The 12,955-nt window shown below is 39.3% G+C and overlaps 1 protein-coding gene across 1 annotated transcript in view; it reads left to right on the plus strand.

Annotated features, from left to right (window-relative positions):
• Positions 1-12,955, plus strand: part of MYO5A (myosin VA) — a 109,625-nt gene that overhangs the window by 91,498 nt on the left and 5,172 nt on the right. Inside the window, exons 31-39 of the mRNA XM_054077382.1 lie at positions 1,560-1,758; positions 3,290-3,364; positions 5,313-5,406; positions 7,527-7,673; positions 8,063-8,217; positions 9,417-9,506; positions 10,200-10,350; positions 11,146-11,428; positions 12,269-12,443. Coding sequence (XP_053933357.1) covers positions 1,560-1,758; positions 3,290-3,364; positions 5,313-5,406; positions 7,527-7,673; positions 8,063-8,217; positions 9,417-9,506; positions 10,200-10,350; positions 11,146-11,428; positions 12,269-12,443 — 1,369 coding nt within the window. The remainder of the gene's footprint in view (positions 1-1,559; positions 1,759-3,289; positions 3,365-5,312; positions 5,407-7,526; positions 7,674-8,062; positions 8,218-9,416; positions 9,507-10,199; positions 10,351-11,145; positions 11,429-12,268; positions 12,444-12,955) is intronic.

Below are 12,955 nucleotides of genomic sequence, written 5' to 3' on the forward strand. Positions count from 1 at the left end.
AAAGAAATACAGTCGTTTTAGTAATTATAGAACTATTGTTTCAATAGCTGCAGTTTATTCTTAAATTTGAAACAGTTATAAATCTTGTGCTCCTTGTTGGGACTCCAGTTCAGTAAATTGAACATTCGTCTCCTGTGTCTCTCTGTACAAGATTCAAACTGCAAGACACAAAAGAAGCAACAAAGAGAAGTACTCTTTAGTTCATCGTGGCCCTGTTGAAGCCTCAGTGCAATCCCTGCAGTCGCTGCAGAGACTGCTCGCTGGTCGTGTAGTGGGCGAGACTTGGTGTGTTAGGAAACGCAGCCCTGGCTCTGGGGGCGCATCTTGGCCCCAGATCCATACGTGTCCCAGGCTTCCAAAACGCTTCCTAGTCCTGCACTGACAACTAATTCAATAGATCAGCAGTGCCGATCTTCTTCAAGACACACATTTGGTAGTAGTAACTAAAGAAGGAGGTATTTTGCAACCAATGCTACTAACTCAAGTCTTTCCTTTTCCTGTGCTAACAAATTCTACACCTAACATTGTTTTGTGAGCCTGCGAAGATCTAACTGGGAGCAAGTGTTCTGCAGAGCAGGATGTGAGAGTGGTTGCTCTGCGCCTACTGTTTCTTGTCCTGGCGCTGTAGAGACAAGAAGCTGTGTATTAAACATACTGCAGGGCAATGCAGGTAAATGACTGTTTGCCCTTGTGTGCTTGATCAGTCTGGTTACTAATAAATGTGCCTGCCTTATGCATATTTAAACCCTGAAAGATTGTCTAATTGAACACTAGTAGTCACTAGTAATGTCATTTCCTGTGTGTGTATATACAAAACGAGTCAGAGCACTTGGACAGTGCCTGGCGAGAAGGAGTAGATCCCCACAGCGCTGCTCAGAAGGAGGCTGCTACGTGTTATCCTCATTTCACATGGGGAGAATTTGAGACGTGATGCACCCACGGGGAAAGAGTGAGTCAGTGGTGAGGATAAAATAGAGCTCCGAAATCCCAGTCCTGAGTTCTGTTGTTAACCTTCACTGCACTAATGACAACCCTTTGCAAAATGATGATTTAATATTAAAATAAAGGTTATTTATGCGCATTTGCAAATAAATGGTTTCTGACTGAACAGAGTTAACTCTGAAAAGACTTCCCTTTGTTAGTATTGCAGAGTCCGAGCTTAAGCGAACACAGTGGCTTCCTCATCTTATCCAATTTGTTTGATTTGGTTAGAGATAAAGCCTTTTTGAAACCCCTTTAAAAGCAGTGACAGTTGGTGAAGACTTAAAATAAACATTTTTTGCTACATGTTCTCAGTGGCACCACACACAGGATGAGTTCAATCACAAAGGAAATGCAAAGCAGTGTCACAATTAGTTTCTCTCCAGTTTTTGATCATGCAAGCTTTATTTAATTAGAAGGCATACTGAAGGGTTTAAAGAGTACTCTGCCTTTTTCATTTTCGTTTGCGAGCCATGGCTAATTGTTCCTGAGCAGCAGCTAAAGCTTTACACTCCCTCTGAGAATTGGGGCTGTAACTTTTTAAGTGTGTTCACACAACTGTTGCTCAACTTTTTTAGGCTGCTGGAGTCTCAGCTTCAGTCACAGAAGAAGAGCCACGAGAATGAACTGGAATCGCTGCGAGGCGAGATCCAAAGTCTGAAGGAAGAAAACAATCACCAGCAGCAGCTCCTAGCCCAGAATCTGCAACTGCCTCCAGAGGCTCGCATTGAAGCCAGTCTACAGCATGAGATCACCCGGCTGACAAATGAGAACTTGGTAAGGGAAATTACGTGGCAGGAGCAGGCTTTGGGGGGCTTATAGACCTGCTGTGCCTGTAAGTTCTTACTGGTTTTCAGATGACAACCTTCTGCAAAAAATGCCACGATTGCAGTGGGTCTTTTTGTAGGTAAGCTAATGGGAGATAAAGGTTTGTGGTTACTGATGAAGTAATAACCTTTCAGGGAATTTGTTCAAAGTTTGTGACATGGAGAAAGCTTGTGGGTCCCAGCTTTCAGGGGATGAGTTTAATGATTGCTAAATAGAATGATTGATATGCAGGGAACTCATAAAAAATATTAGGAACAAGTATTGGTGTTTCCTCTGATATATATTAATTTTAATGAAAAACTCTGATGTAGTTCCTCCATTATTTAATGTCACTTTTCTTTCCCCTCTCCCTGCCTGAAACTAAGACAATCCACTGTGTTATGAGCTACAGCTGTTCAGTATGTTTTGAAGAAATAAGTAGTTCCAGAAAAAGGAACTTGCTTGGAAGTCACTTAGCTAATAATTGGTATTCCTTGTTTACTGCACAGCTTCTGTGTATAAAGGAAGGATTGGGTGAAACTCCATGGATTTCCCTGCAGAGGAATGTGCTCGTCATGTGCAGGCTAGTTCAGTTCTGGGGAAATTTCCCAGAGAGGCCATTGTTGGAATACTGTTGGCTTATCACTGTTATTTGTAAGGGGAACCATGCCACTTCAGAAAGAAAAGCCCTAGTTCTGAGTATCGTTGCTCCCGCTAGACAAGCCGAGTAGTCTTTGCTGCTTATATATGTTAAAGAAGTTATCGTTGTTGGGCTCTTGTCTTAGTACCAGAGTTTGTAAGGAAAGCATCAGATAATTCAGTGAATAGAGTTTGGAAAACTGATTCGAAGTACAAGTTTGCCTCAGCAGCAGCTCTCTTCCCCTGGCAGAGAAGTGGAGAATGTTTCGGTCTCTGACAGCTCTCTCTTGCTGCATAGTGATATGTTACGATTTTTAGCCGTCTCCCCTCCCGAGACCTACTCCTCACTTTCTTGTGTTCCCAAGAAAGCACACGATCATGTAATTACATTCCAGAGGAGCTCACTTTATTTTGAAATACAGAGAATGTAATTTTACTTGTTAAATATAGACTCATTCCTTAATATTTCACTACCAATGTTTGAGTATTGCAAGTCCACTCCTAGCCCTAAAGTGGAAATAATGTAGAGGCTTTCCAGATGCGGTGCGAGAATTGCAGTATTCACTACAATCCCATCTTGATTAGCATAAAAAAATGTCCAGTCTAGGTTCTCACAAATGTTATATTCCGGCCTTTTACGGTATTTGCACTGCCAATTTTTAAAAGAGGTGACTGTTCTGTAGGTCATCTACATCACCTTCTCTCCGGGAGAGGCTGGAGTAAACACCGCAACTAAGGACTAGGTAACCTAAAAATTAGAGATTCTTGATCTTGTTTTTGTCTGATTTCATCTGTATAGTGCTTACTGAAGTATAATTGTCTCAAAGGCAGGGGAAAAACAATCCTGTGCGTATTTTTACAGTTTTGTGAGGAGTTGTATGCAGATGATCCCAAGAAGTATCAGTCGTACCGGATTTCACTTTACAAACGGATGATTGTATGTAGATCACGTGAAAACTGTTTCTCTGTTGTCTTGTTTGCTATTTCTGGAGTACTAATTGAAAACCAGGCTGCCTACCTCTTTCTCTTTTAAAGGAAATCTGCAGAGAGCTTCACGGTGCCAATTGCTCACCTCACTGCTTTTTTTGTTAGTCTTAGTGTCCTCTGTGTAATCTGTGTCTCTTTTTGATGCACAGTTTTTGTTACTAATATAAGCCTTGCACTGTGACCAAAGCAGTTTATTTTTGAATACTAGTTAATACTGCCCTGAAAAAGAAGTACCTGATGCAAAAGATGCTCAGTTTTCAGAACCACTCTTTGCTTTGAAACTTTGATACATTTAAATTAAATTCAGGAAAATAGAGGTCAGATCATACAGATACTTATGAAGGTGAATAATGCCTACAATTGTGAGTAGCCTAGTCTTAGCCTGAATTTGTTCATTGAGTTCTTTACAGTGCTGACATCTGGAATGAATAAATCTAGCAGAATATAAATACATAAGCTTTCAAAAATGTAAGGTCTGAAGGATAACATTGGAAATAATACTGTATTTCCATAATAATTAAGGATAAGAAATGGAGATAGCAGCTGTCATCTTGAAAGAATATAGTTGATGAGATTCCAAATCTTGATGAGATGTGCGAACTGTTCAATTTGTTTAGAGAAACTGTAGACAGAGCTTTTTTTCCTCCTTATATTTGTTATTCAGAAATCATATCCCTTTACTGATATTTTCAAAACAGTCTCTTGAACTTATACGCTTTTTTTTTAATTAATTTTGGTAGAAATTTTTCTATCTGATAAGTATGTTGTGTTATTTACGGGATTTCTGTTGTAATATTGAACACTACTTTTAATTTGAAGCATGATCTTGGTTCTGTTCTTTCAACAGGCCTAGTGTCTTACTGCTTCAGTATATTAGGTTGTAAACTCTTTATCACATAATTGAAAGCAATTTTGTGCCTAATTAAAATTTGTTGCTAATGCTACACTAATATTTTTCTGCACTTTTAGTAAAGGTGTAGTTTCCCTGATGATGCTTTTGATGCAAGGAGCTCATGGTCCCTTTGTTCTTACCAGTGACCTGAAGAATCATGCTTACCAAAGAACATTTTTCTTATAAGCTGCTTTCAAACCCTTAACCTGGCACGTCTCTCAGGATTTTTGAGCTGAGGTTTTGCTTCGTTTAGAAATACTCGCCCTTTTTTAATTACATGATTATTTCATGCATGCACTACCATAGGTCACAGAATTATTCAAAGATAGATTTATGGGGAACCCGTCTTTGAAAGAAAAATGCTGCTTTCTTGTGAGAGTAGGACTTTCAGGTGGTAGGTGTTGTTCAGATACAGAATAAAAAGCTGTAACACCCTAGTTTCAGTCTGAGAAAATGTGATGACAGCAAGTGATAAGGAGATGGCAGAGAATTGCAAGTACTGTTGCATGTTTGGATGTTTGATGGTTTTGGTAAATTTGAGTGCCAGTCACGGTCATTCTGAACATCTCTCTTCTTCTAGTCTTGTAAAATGGATAGGTCTGAATAATGAGTCAGTCCTGAAGGCATGAATAACTGATGCAGAAATACAGGTTAACTATTAAATAATAAAGAAAATTATTTCTGCGAGGCGTTTGGAAGAACAGGGAGGAAGCATTAGGGAGATGTTTTTGCAACAAAACGCCTTCTGCCATAAGAACTGACCTAGTTCTGAGTGTCTGCGGAACATACCTGCCTCGGACCTTTGCCTTTGTCCTGCTGTGCATAATATTTGTGATATTTGGCTTGTGTTACAGGCAGCATACCAGCTTGCAAACCTCAGCCAGAGGATGGCACCACAGTTCAGCTTTCTTCTCCGCCTTGCGATTCTAACACCACTGATTTTTGTCTCTGTCACACATTATGACACTTTCTTATATTTTAATCATTCTCACATTTTAATTTACAGGATTTAATGGAGCAGCTTGAAAAGCAAGACAAAACTGTTCGCAAGTTAAAGAAGCAATTGAAAGTATTTGCTAAGAAGATTGGTGAACTTGAAGGTACTTTCATGTTTTGAGAGGAAGAGAAAGTTGGGTGGGTGGGCCTGAGCTCTTTGGTAGCGTTAGCCTCTGTTAAAGGATTCCGGAAACAGGAGATACACACAGAGTTCTCTGTGTTCCTTTATAAACCTTTAGAAAGTTGCTCATACTTTGAAGCAGTGAGTAAAAGGAGATTGATATTTCTGTGAACGCTGAAACCATTTAAACATAAAGGGATGTTACCTGGGCTGTTTGTGTACTCAAGACAGCATCTCTTTTCGTAAAGACAAGAGCAATAGTAAATACGAACCAGGCAGAAATAATTTACCTGGTTTCCCCTTGTGAATTTCTACATCACTGGCGCCCAGAATGCTGAGACTGTCTTTCTCCGCTTGAGGTTTTCTTTCAGAGCTGCTGGGCAAACTTGAATATGAGAATGCTGAGATATGGACTAAGCTTATTTTATTTTTATGAGCATCAGAGTGAGTTGCCTTAGGATCTTAGGACTGGCAAGACTGAGAGCTTATGTCTCTGCATAAGTAAAGTAATTTTAATTGCTAAAAGCAATAAATAATGTTATGTAGTTGAAGTATGACTTTGTTTTTAAATAATCCTGATCCTACTCTTCCAGAAGCTTTTTATAGTCATTTGCTTCCTCCAGCAACAAGCTCACTGTCTAATGAGCTATTTTATTTAGTACTGAGATTGAAATTAATGACTGTAGTCTTCTATGCCTCAGTGTTTGTAAAGAACAGTGATATCTAGTTAAACCTGGATTAACAAGTGTATATTACTCTTTAGCTAGTGGCAGCTCTCCTTGAGCTCCAGTTTTGAGTTGTGCATGTTCTATTCCACTTGACAGGCATGCAGCTTTAGCATACGTACAGGATGTGCAATAGTTAGTAGACTGCATGCAGCTAGGAGAATTGTGAGAAGTGGATGTAGCTGTCGTGGGTTGAAGCCAAGTTTTGCTTTTTGAAAACAAATGTGCAGCCTGGACCACAGGTATTTCGTGTGGTAATGTGAGGCACTGTATGCAACAAGGTGGATATTTCATATAGCCTTTCAAAAGGTTACTGAAATTAAGATTGTTTTTAAAAAGTCTTTCAATATTGTTTGGTTACTACTGTGGACAAGGTCACAGCAGTATTCATACAAAATACGGAGCGAGAAAATGTTTCTGAAAACATAGTTTAGTCTGTATTTGTTAACTAATTAACTTAGATGTAGTAGGTCTGGCTGGGATAGGGCGAAGTTTCTTCATAGCAGCCTGTATGATGCCGTGTTTGGGATTTGTGGCTAGAACAGTGTTGGTAACACACTAGTGTTTTGGCTGTTGCTGAACAGAGCTTGCACAGTGTCAAGGTTTCACCTCTTTTCCCACTCTGCCCCCTCAGTGAAGCTAGCGGGGTGGGGAGGCACACAGCTGAGGCAGGTGACCCAAACTGGCCAAAGGGATATTCCATATTCCATACCACCTAACGTCGGGAGCCAGAGGAGGGGCTTTTGTATATAAGGTGTCTGCTATTTGGAGACTGGATGGGCATCAGTCCCCTGGAGCAGGGGAGCATGAGCGATTGCCTTTGCTTTGCTTTCCCCTTCTCTCTTTCCTTCACCTATTAAACTGTCTTCATTTCGATCCAGATATTTTTTTCTTATGCTCTTAATGTTCTCTCCCCTGTCCTGCTGGAGGATGGGGGGGGCTGAGCCAGTGTCGGGGTGCGGGTGCTTGCCTGGTGATCAGGTAAACCTGCCACAATAGGTAATAGACAACAAGCTTGAAAAATACTGGCATTTCCCAGAACAATTAACAGTGACCCTTGCAGTATTAGTCCGTGATTCTGATTAACGGCTGTTGCTTTGCCTTTATGCTTTTATAGGATAAAATCCAGAAAATCAACTGTAAGTCTGTATTAATGGATGCCATTCACACACTTAAACCCTTCTTCAGAAGAAGAATGCCACTGCAAGATGAATTTATCAACAATCTCTCTTTTTGTTTAATGGGAGTTTTGTTGCTGTTACACTGAACCAAAGAAAAATGTTTCTTAGTTCTGTATGCTGGAGTTCTTTTTCAGAAATGTCATAATTTCCTCCTGGAAAATGTTGTAAAAATATAATTTCTTTTCATTTCTCTGAAGTGGGCCAGATGGAGAACATATCACCTGGACAAATCATTGACGAACCTATTCGTCCAGTTAATATTCCACGGAAGGAAAAGGACTTCCAAGGGATGTTAGAATATAAGAAGGAGGATGAACAAAAACTTGTCAAGAATCTTATTTTAGGTAATCATCTTTCTGAAGGTGATGCACAGACCCTGAAAAATTAATCAAAGAACACAGTATGTGCATTAGGAAATGAAGAACTTATTTTGGTTTTGACAATGTGCAGTTTATCTTAAATGCCTAAATGTCTGTTGTAATTTAATCATCCTTCATGACATACAGTAAAATACGCAGCACATATTAATGTGCCTTTGTATTTTTTAGCAGGTAGTTTGTTTTATTCTGTTCTGAGATTTTACCAAGAAAGTGACTCTTAGTTTTACTTATAGTTTTCACTGGGCATGTATAGATATCTATGTACAATTACCTGGGGAGATTGTGATTATGACAAATAACACCTTCCAATGGCTTTACACTTAACAAAACAATTTATGTTTGTTTTTCCCAAGAGCTGAAACCACGTGGAGTAGCTGTCAATCTGATTCCAGGACTACCAGCATATATTTTGTTCATGTGTGTACGCCATGCAGATTACCTTAATGATGACCAAAAAGTGCGGTCGTTGTTGACTTCCACTATCAATGGCATCAAAAAAGTATTGAAGGTTAGTTAGTCTGCTTGGTTTAGGATGATATGAATTTAAAATTTGCTTTTAATTTTATGTATAGAGGGTGAGGAATAGACTTTAAATGAATTGGAGCTGGATTTCTGATCAGTGAAGTCTTCCCACCAAAGTTGCCAGAAGTAGTTAACAAGCATCAAATCATAGTGATTTTTATCCACATAATACTACAGATTGTTTGAATTAGTGGAAAAAGAACTACCTTCTCTTTATTTTGAGTAGACTTCCTCCTCTGAAGGTGTGCCTATAAAGTTTTGAATGGGAGTCAGATTTTGCATAGTGAGACTTTGTAATCCAGAATACTTAATTAAATGTTTCATTTGCCATTTTGGTTCACTGATTTCCTCATTTGCTTCACATAGAGATTAAATTGATGGTAATATGTTACTGCCTGAGGTGTTCATAATGAGTTGCCTAGGAGAGTTTACTCCAGGGATATCTTGAAAGCAGTATTAAGACATGAATATGCCTTATGCTTCGTGGAGGTTTATAGTTTTTAAATAAAGCAGATGTGCTCAAACCCCAAGTATTTAACCAAGCTACATTAAAAAAAAGTGTTTATTAAACAATCCAGTAGGAGCTTAGATATTCATAGAAATTTGGGGGTATATTTAAGTGAATGGTGTGCATACAGAGCTCTAGAAATTTTAACTACTTGGATAGCATATTCTACATTCTTTGTTGAGGAGGACTTTTTGTTTTATTTGCTCTCCATATCAGGCTGCCAAAACGGTTATGATGTAAGTGACATTCATGCAAACCAAATTGTTCTCTGCTCCTCCTGCTGGTTCTGCATCATTCCCATCCTCCATGTCGGGCTCCTCACAAGAGTCATTGTGCCACAGAATGAGTGTTTTGGGAATACAGTCACATTGCCCTGTGATTTCTACACAGAGTAGTTAGGATGCCTGTAAGACACAAAATGATTATATCTGTGGGGGAAATAATACTTTGAAAGCTTTTTAAAACAATTACAGAAAATGGAAACAGGAAGGGCATTTAATAGTATTTTGCCAAAAGCCTTGCTTTCCTAATGCCTTACAGAAATACACAAAGGTTTGCAAAGTATCAGAATGTTAGTAGCTACAAGAAATTGGATTTTAAATGCTTAATGGTTTATCTAGCATTTTATTTTATTCTTCCTACCTGTTTTTGTTGAAATGTTTTATTTTTATCTTCAGAAAAGAGGTGATGACTTTGAAACAGTGTCCTTCTGGCTATCTAACACCTGCCGATTTTTGCACTGTTTGAAGCAATATAGTGGAGAAGAGGTAAGCAGTGCCCTTTCTCTGGTTTCTTTATAAAACTATTGTGTGTAATACTCTTTAACAAATTCCTGTAATATGTCAAAATCTAGTCAAAGTCTTTTAGAACAGCTATGTTCTCTGGAATAATGGTGATGACATCAGTGGAAAGCATGAGGAGGTAAGATTTGAAGCAGTTTCCCATTATTGCAGGCTGGGGCCCCCGAGGCTAGAGGACATTTTGCTCCCAGAAGTGCCAACTCAGACTAAGTAGAAGAATCTGTGTCCACTATATTGTTCAGTAATGATGCGCTGAACTTCCTATGAAAAACACCTTTTAACCATAGTACAGCAGACCATTCTGTGTTTGGAGACTGTGGTATTCTATGAAGAACTTAACTGGGATTTCGGCTATAAACAGCTAGGTGAAAAAGCCGTGTTGGAGTGGGAGGGAAGGGTCTTCCCAGAAAGCTGGCAGCGTTTGTTCCTATGTTAGAGATTTGAATTGCAGTCAAGGAAGCAGACATGGCACAAGTCACAACTGAAAAGCAAATCTTAGCATTAGCCTCAGTCAGAACTCCCAAATTAAAGTTTTGAGGGGCTGTGGCTATTATTTTGAAAGTGTTATTTGTCATTTGCATGAAAAAATATCCATACTGGTTTTGTGTAATATTTCTGTATTCCATTGAAGCATTTGTTTCTGTTATTTTATCAATTCAGGGGTTTATGAAGCATAATACACCTCGTCAAAATGAACACTGCCTCACTAATTTCGATTTAGCTGAATACAGACAGGTACTGAGTGACTTGGCTATTCAGATCTACCAACAACTTGTCCGAGTGTTGGAAAACATTCTGCAACCAATGATCGGTAAGGCAAAGTTTAATTCCTTAAACTTGACACCCTAGTGCCAAAAGGAAAATTGTGATCGTACCTTGTATTTTTTCCTAATCAGTAGAGTTTAATTAAAAGTTCTGGTGGTGTTCTGTTTATAGATGACAAGGACTACACTGGGCAGATTGGATTAGAGGAGAAACTGAACTGTAGCTGGTTCTTCTGGCAGTGACAGGACAAATCAATATTGATGCTTGTCATAAATCATGCATTTACAGGAAGAAAACATTAGGACAGTCTGACATTTGTTGCCCTGTCTTTTGAGAAATATGTAAAAATTAGACTTTAATTAAGTGAACACTCAAATGAATATGGATAAAAATGGTTGGCTGCTATCGTGGACAGCAATTAGCAATGAAATAGCTAGAGTGAAGAAGCTCCCATTCAGACATTTTTTTTTCATTAAAGGTACTTTTCATTTTTCTTGTCAGACAGTACTTTTTCAGAAATTTTCATTACACTTTCTGATTGCAGTGCTTAGAAGAATGGAGTAGCTCTTGGTTTGCTGACGCTGCCCATATGACCATGGGAGGAAAAAGTATTTTCCTGAGCTAGAATTAGACAAATACACATACTGGAATCTTTGTAAAAACCCTGTAAGCTTAGATTTTTTCAGAACAAAGTGGGACGCACAATTGCTGGAAATTGTGGTAAAGTGTGGTTAGCAGAAAGCCCAGCCAGCTCTTTCTGTGTAAATACAAAGCTTTGCTGTCTTGCACAGCTGCATGTTGGCAGTTTTCAGTCATTATAATAATGTTGTCAATCAAACAGTTTCAGGAATGCTGGAGCATGAGACTATCCAAGGTGTCTCAGGGGTGAAACCAACAGGCCTACGGAAGAGAACATCCAGCATTGCTGATGAAGGAACCTACACTTTGGACTCCATTATTCGGCAGCTGAACTCTTTCCATTCAGTGATGTGTCAGCACGGAATGGATCCAGAGCTGATCAAACAGGTCGTCAAGCAGATGTTCTACATCATTGGGGCTGTAACGCTTAATAATCTTCTCCTGCGCAAGGACATGTGCTCATGGAGCAAAGGAATGCAGATAAGGTAGGAGAACTCATGTTATACTTTCCTTGAATGTGCTGCTGGAAATCTTAGCAAACTTTTGACATTGCTGGACATCATTTTGGTGGAATAGCAGATGCATTTTGAATATTTCTTTTTCTGCACACAAACAGTTGCAGATGCTGTTAAACTGATTATCTGAGGTTCAGTTAAAAAGAAGTTTGTTAACTTAGACCGAATCCTACCTGGCTCTCAAGGAAATGTGGTAGAAGTAAAGCAAAAGTATTTCATCACCAAGTAGGAATCAGAACTATGGGTGAATGTTAGTAGTTGCTTTCTCAGCTTTTAGTGAAGAATAACAAATGTGCCTGCTGCATCCTTTGTATGCTGGTGGCTCAGGAGTTATTTGCTGTGTTCATCCACACTATAGTTTCCTGCATCCTGCGGTAAAGCCATCTTATTCTATTCCTGCATTTGGCATCAACTAGTTGTCCAATGCATTCCACTGGCATATGCCAGGAAATTTAGCCAAGGCATTCCAGTCCCTCAGGTAACCTTGCGAAGCCTCACTGCACATTTGCATGGACAAAATCTCATTTACTTTCTTCTTATACTCGCCGCATTCCTGCAATTAATAGGAACAGAAACAAATGGGAAAAGCTAGTTAGTGGAAGTCTTTGGCCGAAGTTTCTAACTGGTTTGAAACTCAAAATTTCCTGCCTTAATCACAAACACTATGAAGACAAAATTACAAGGGATGACAAGTGTGAAGTAAAAGCATGTAAGGACAAAGAAGAAACGCTGTGAAAGAGAAGTTGCATGTGTTTTTGATTTGGCCTCAATCAAGCACTAATGTCTTGATACTCTTACATCTTTCCATAGATACAATGTGAGTCAACTGGAAGAATGGCTACGTGATAAAAATCTGATGAACAGTGGGGCTAAAGAAACACTGGAACCCCTCATCCAGGCTGCTCAGTTATTGCAAGTAAAAAAGAAAACGGATGAAGATGCAGAAGCCATTTGTTCAATGTGCAATGCACTGACTACTGCTCAGGTAAGCAAATTCTCATTGTCTGTTTTTGCTGTCATTTTCGAGCAGTTCTCTGCTCTGTTTGTGTCTGTGCCCGCCTGCACTGCTGCTGCATTTCTCAAAGATTTCTTACTTCATTCTGCATTAGTACAATTAAAACAGATTAAGTTGGAGGGGTAAAAAGAGGACCAGACCTTTATCAGGCCTGTTGTTGAACATAAGTTTTGAACAAATGAGAGCAAGCTCAATAGATTGCACAGTGCATAGCACTATATGCAGCCTCTCAGTCGATGAAAATCCTTAGAGAAAACCCTTCTCTCAAACACGTCTCTGTGCTCCGGACAGCTCTGCCTGGGACACTAGGAAATGATCTTTCTGCCGTCAGTTTGTATCCAGTTAAGTTAATGGACGGTTCACACGGAGCTGTTGTCTCAGGGTATGCAAAGAAAAGTGTTAAGTTACTGCCCTAGGCCTCAGAAAAGCTGAACCAACTGGATCTCGGTAACAGCTGATCTATGAAAGCTTATATTTTGTAT

This window comes from Cuculus canorus, chromosome 12, assembly GCF_017976375.1.
Source record: "Cuculus canorus isolate bCucCan1 chromosome 12, bCucCan1.pri, whole genome shotgun sequence".
Taxonomy (NCBI): domain Eukaryota; kingdom Metazoa; phylum Chordata; class Aves; order Cuculiformes; family Cuculidae; genus Cuculus; species Cuculus canorus.